Here is a 6,631-nt window from a genome sequence, read left to right on the forward strand (position 1 = left end):
GCCAATTTATGTGATCATGGACCATTTCTTTTGATAGATTCAAGGATATTAAATCCTTACTCACTATCTCCTCTCAAGTTATTTTAGGTTTACCCCCTACCCCTTCTACTGCCCCCCACAATAACCAAGTCACTCTCCCTCATAGGTGCACTATGTGGCCTACGTTGTAAGTGTTCATACCATCTGAGTCGTCCCTCCCTTATCTTATCTTCTATAAGAGCTACACCTAACTTACCATGAATATGTTCATTCCTTAATTTATCTTTCAATGTTATACCACTCATCCATCTAAGCATTCTCATCTCGGCAACTTTTACTTTCCGGATATTAAGTTTCTTCGTCGCCCAACATTCCAATCCATATAGCATAGCTGGCCATATAGTTGTTCTATAAAACATCCCTTTCAACTTTAAGGGAATTCTACGATCACATAGCACACACTTAAAGCACTTCTTCATTTTACCCAACCTGCTTTAACTCTATGCATTACATCATCTTCAATTTCTCCTTCAACTTGCATAATAGATGCAAGGTATCGAAATCTACAAGTACTATTTATTTCTTCATCATCAAGTTTAAATTTATCTCCAATATTCCTCCTATCATTAATAAAATTACATTTCATATATACTGTTTTATTTTTACTTATCCTAAAGCCTCTAGATTCCAAAACTTCTCTCCATAATTCTAACTCAGCCTCTACTTTGTCCCTAGTTTCATCAATTAATACAATATAATCTGCAAACAACATACACCATGGAACCTCCTTTTGAATACTCTTAGTCAATTGGTCCATCACTAAGCAAAAAGATAAGGACTCAAAGCAGATTCTTGATGTACACCTGTGGTAATTGGAAATTCTCTAGTTTCACCATCTATGGTCTTCACACTAGTCATTACTCCATCGTACATATCCTTAATGACATCGGTATACCTACAACATACACCCTTTTTTTCTAAAACCCACCATAGAACTTCCCTAGGTATCCTATCATATGCTTTCTCAAGGTCAATAAATATCATATGCAAGTCCCTCTTCTTTTCCCTAAACTTTTCCATTAATCTTCTTAAAAGATAAATAGCTTCTATGGCAGATCTCCCAGGCATAAAACCAAATTGATTTTCTGAGATCTTCGTTTATAACCTTAATCTTTGTTCAACTACCATTTCCCATAGTTTCATCGTATGACTCATAATTTTAATTCTACAATAGTTATTACAATTTGGAATATCTCCTTTATTATTATATATAGGTATTAAAGTGTTTTTCCTCCATTCATCTGGCATTTTCTTAATTTTTACAATTGTATTATATAAATTAGTTAACCATATAATTTCGTTATCACCCAAGCATTTCCAAACTTCAATTGGGATGTTATCTGGTCCCATAACTTTCCCATTTTTCATCTTTTTTAGTGCAAACTTAACTTCGTTAACTCTAATTTTGCGAAAAAATCTTATATTTTTAGTCTTTTCCTCATTTGACAATTCTTAAACCTTCTATTTGGTTTCGTTAAACAACTTACTAAAGTAACTTCGCCATCTTTATTTAATATCTTTGCCATTAACCAAGACAATATCATCCTCACTTTTTATATATTTTACTTTTCCTAAGTCCTTGCTCTTCCTTTCTCTAACTATAGCAAGTTTAAATATATCTCTTTTCCCTTCTTTTGTACCTAATCTATCATACAAACTATTAAATGATCTATATTTAGCTTCACTAACGGCTCTTTCTACATATTTTCTTGCCTTCTTATATTTTTCAAAGTTATCTCTGTTTCTACATTTTTGCCACGTTTTATACCAAATTCTTTTTGTCTTTATAATTTTTTGTACATCTTTATCCCACCACCAACTCTCCTTGCTATTCGAGAATCTTCCCCTTTATTCACCTAAAATCTCTTTTGCTATCTTTTTGATAGAGCTAGCTAATCTATTCCAAAGAGTATTTGTATCTATCTCATCCTCTATAGTCCAATCCCCATCTTTAATCATTTTATCTTTAAATTTTATTATATTTTCTCATTTTAGGTTCCACCATCTAGTTCTCCTACACTGGTTTATTTTATCCTTTTTCTTCCATTTTTTAATACATATATCTAACACTAAGACTTTATGTTGTGTGGTTAGGCTTTCACCTAGAATAACTTTACAATCCTTACATGATAACGATCTACCCTCCTAGTTAAAAAAAATCTATTTGACTTATATTTTGTCCACTTTTAAAAGTTATTAAGTGTTCTTCTCTCTTCTTAAAGCAAGTATTTATTACACTAAAATCATATGACATAACAAAGTCTAAGATCATCTCCCCAGACTCATTTTTGTCTTTATATCCATATCCTCTATGTATCCTTTCATAATTTTTATCATCTCTTCCAACGTGTCCATTCAGATCTCCTCCTATAAATATTTTCTCAGTCCTTGGTATGCCTTGTATAATACTATCCATATCTTCCCAAAATTGTCTCTTAAGATTTTCTGCTAAGCCAACTTGAGAAGCATAAGCACTAATGATATTTATTATCTCTTGTCCTAATACCATCTTGATTTTTATAATTCTATCTCTTACTCTAGTTACATCCACAACGCTATCTTTTAAGTTTTTGTCTATAATAATGCCTACTCCATTCTTATGTTTTTCTTTTCCAGTCTAGCAAAGTTTAAATCCTAATTTATCGATTTCTCTAGCTTTCTCCCCCAACCACTTAGTTTCTAGAAGGCAAATTATATTAATTCTTCTTCTAATCATTGTATCCACAATTTCCATGCTTTTACCCGTAAGTGTCCCTATATTCCAAGTTGCTAATCTAATTCTAGTTTTTTTTAACTAACGTCTTTACCTACCCACCTCCAAAATGATGCAGGAACCCTCACAAATTTGACACCGTACCCGGGCGCCAACACAGCATGTCGCTTCGGGGGGACGACCTAGCCCACTCTCGCCCACTTTTCGCTACACCCGGGTGGTTCAAGTGCAACGCGTCGCTCGTAGGGGACGCCCCAGCAAATATTCATTCAAACTCAAATGCATTCCTTTCAGCAATCCTTACGTTTTGGCTAATCCTAAAAACATTAGACAAACAAAAAACAAAAAAAAAAAAAAAACAAGATTTAATGACCATCCTCTCAAACTATTCTAGAACAAAAATTTGAAAACAGTTTCTACAAAAGGGGCTTCAACGTTTCTTGGGAACAGACCTCAAAGGCAAGAAGCCATAATCAAATAGGGGGCTAGTCCAAGCTCCATGAAAACCAGCCAAAACATCAATAGACAATGCTAAGATATTAAACATGTTTGTGTGTCCAAATGAGAAGAAGAATGAGAAAATACAAAGGATTTCCTCTTCACACTAAACATTTCCATCAAAATGGAACCTTCTATTAATCTTCCTATGATGAAGTTAGAAGGCTTTCACTGTTGTTTCTAAAAGAAAAGTTAGCACATGGTAAAGCATGAAGCCAGAAATTAGGCACAAAACTCAGAAGTATTTTAACAAAAAAAAAAAGAACCCTATGAAACCACGGAAAATCACATCATTTCACTTTGGTTTGTCAGTACTTAAAATAGGCACATATAGAGATTTATCTAGCAACCAAAACAAGTTAAATTAGTCCAAATAGCATAGACTCTGGCATCTTAAGAAACTTAACTCAAGAAAATTATTGCCATCCCACGTTTGTTTAACACCAAAAAAAAAAAAAGACATATAGCTATTCTCCTCAAGACAACAGTAAACAATGAAGTTTAATCATGAGCAAGTGGCAGCAAACAGAATTTAAACCTAGAGACTCACCTACTATTAAACTAGCAGTTTCACCTTCATTTTGGGGAACTAAAAGAGCAGGGTCACCAGTTTCTTCTTTGCCATTTGTGAGTCCCGAAATTTCATTTTATTTAACAAAACTTCATTGCAATAAACAGTATTATAAAGCAACCTGAACATTCATCTAAAATACTAAGCTGGCATTTTCACCTTCATTTTGTGGCACTAGATGAGCATGGTCACTAGCTTCCTCGCTGCCATTTGCCAATCCTGAAGCTAATTTTTCTTTAACAAAAATCTCTGTGTCCGACTTTTCACCTGCCATCATCAGTTAAGGCCTGCATAGAAGCAAACATCATTAAAATTACAATTGCAACAATAAATACAACAAACTATGAAAGATCATACTGAAGTTGGGCAGCAAATAATGCACTAACAGGATACGGCCTTGTGTTACTAAGGTTTGCTAGTAGGTACTTTGTGTGGATAAGATGATGATTGAGAATAGCATCATTCACCACCAACAATATAAAGAGGTTTTTTAACTCCAGCTTTATGATAATCAGCTAGAATAATTTCATCCAGGAAGTGGGAACAACGCAACAAACATGACTATAGCTACAGCTTCAGATAACCCTTCTGAACTCTGAAGCCAAAAGCTAAGCGTCAGCTGGTCACACTCTACACCCGACTGAGCAAACAAGGTACCTCGCTACAAATTTACAAAAAAAATTCATACAAATAAACAAAATAAATTCAACATAAAGCTCGAATCACCTAGTTTACCTTCTCCTAAGAAGCAAAATAGGCTATTCTACAGAAGGATCATCATACGAGGAATAGAAGCTACAATTAACAAATGCTTCAATCTTACAGTATAACATTGGGGTGTATCCTTTTCAAGCAAATACTGTCCGGCGAAAACAAATAAATCAACGAAAAGTTGAAGTGTTTGAATTCAAATTAATGAAGCCGCCACTCATCAGAGACAGACAGACTACAGAAGTGATGACCTACCAAATTCATTTGTAAGCAGCCATTAACCAAATTACGCAAATAAACCCAATAAAAAAGGTTCATTTCCTAATGAGAACTGGGTTCAACGTTTCATTGACTACAAGAAAGTTGTTTTGGGCATTCCACTACTCCCCATCGAAGACAAAAATTATCAACAAAATTCATTGTAGACGTCCTAGGACAAGGCAGCAGTCCATGGATAAAGCATTTGGGAGGGGGGGAGGAGGGTCGATGAAACGTCGGCATGGTATACGTGCCAGATACGTCGTCTGGTTGGGCACGCGAAGAAGAAGAAGAAGAAGAAGAAGGAGAAGGAGAATGGTACTTGCCACAAAACATTACGGAGCGGGGATGTATGAAACTGCACCTTATCGCCGGCGGCAATTTTTCAGTCGTCGCCGTTTGCTGCCTTCCCCTCTCGGTTTCTCCCACTCCCGCTTTGCTCGACGACTCCACAGAGTTTAGGTTTTAAAAGGGGTGCATTGTGTGTATGAGTGGGATCATTTGTGAAGCCAAAAAAATAATAATAATAAAATTAAACTAAAATTTATTAAAATTTATATAAAAATAAATAAATAATATAAGAGCACTTTAAAATAATTGTGCATAGTTATAAGGGTATTTCAAAATTATCATAATTATAAAGATAAATTTGAAATAATTATAAGAATATTTTGAGATAGTTGTGTTTGTGGGTAATTTAAAGAGTATTTTAAAATAATAATTGGTAATTGTAAAAATAAATTTGACATTTCTGAAGATGCCCCAAAGAGAAAATTCCCTTTATGGTATTATTAGACATCGATTGATGAATAAGTTGACGTTAGGTTTGATAGTATGAATTCAGTGAATTTAAATAAATTTAAACATAATTTTATATTATAACTTATTTAAATTTAAGATCTTTTAAAATATAAGATAAATAGTGACAATTTGTTTAGTCTTAAAAAAATTGGTACTTAATATTGTATTGTAATTTATTATACTAATAATATTATTAATTTTTTTAAATTATAATACATAACAAAAATAATATATTTAATATTTAAAAATTATGTTAATTAATTAACAAATAAAATAACATTTTTAATTAGCAATTTATCAACATTTCAAATATTACTATTTGCAATATAGCATTGCTTCTATGTTGAAATTTGATGTAATAAAATTTTAAAATAATTACAAAAATTAACAATATTATCTAACATATAATTAAAAATAATTAATAGTAAACATAAAGTGTTAATGTTGTTAGTTAAAATTTACATGTTCATTAAAATTATAATTGATATTAATTATGTTATGTTAATTAATTGTACTTAGACGTTAGTAATGAACAAAATTTAATTAATTTGATAATTATACGTACAAAACTACATTCTATCCAAAAGAACAAAACAAAAACAAAAAAAAAAACCAAAATCACATACAAATATGGTACCCAAGTATAGATTAGGGCAAAGGAGGAGGATGAGGATGCGACAATGGTGGAGGAGGAGGAAGAGAGAGTGTTGGCAAAGGCTTTTTTTTTTTACAGTTAGAGTTTGATGAGGGCATCAATGGAGGATAAAGGGCGCTAATTGAGGAGGGGGGGAGCAGGAACGAGGGAGATGTGCATTGTGCAAAGTAGTAGAGTGAGAAATTGAGAGAGATGAGAATGGCTTAGAGAGAGACAAAAAGAAAAAAATTAAAATGACTATCATGCCCACAAGTTTTCAATATTATAAGTTGCCATTACCTCTCTGCAATAATAAATTCTCATGAGTAGCCAAAAAAAGAAATGTAGCCTAGATTACTTATTGTTGACTCTATGGGTCATATCCCAATTTTGATAATGACAATTA

General features: G+C 32.9%; 1 protein-coding gene across 4 annotated transcripts in view; it reads right to left on the reverse strand.

Moving 5' to 3' along the window:
* LOC131159364 (methionine aminopeptidase 2B) overlaps positions 1-5,295 on the reverse strand; it is a 63,803-nt gene extending 58,508 nt beyond the window's left edge. For 2 of the 4 annotated variants that reach the window (XM_058114230.1, XM_058114226.1), the window contains exons 1-2: positions 5,155-5,295; positions 3,981-4,108 (exon numbers count right to left, since the gene is read on the reverse strand). In XM_058114230.1, the coding sequence (XP_057970213.1) occupies positions 3,981-4,098 (118 nt within the window). In that variant the 5' untranslated portion in view covers positions 4,099-4,108; positions 5,155-5,295. Of the gene's footprint in view, positions 1-3,980; positions 4,109-5,116 lie in introns of all 4 variants that reach the window. The other 2 variants (XM_058114227.1, XM_058114228.1) reach the window with 2 other exon arrangements.
* Between the last annotated feature and the right edge of the window lie 1,336 nt (positions 5,296-6,631).

This window comes from Malania oleifera, chromosome 7 (assembly GCF_029873635.1).
Source record: "Malania oleifera isolate guangnan ecotype guangnan chromosome 7, ASM2987363v1, whole genome shotgun sequence".
NCBI lineage: Eukaryota > Viridiplantae > Streptophyta > Magnoliopsida > Santalales > Ximeniaceae > Malania > Malania oleifera.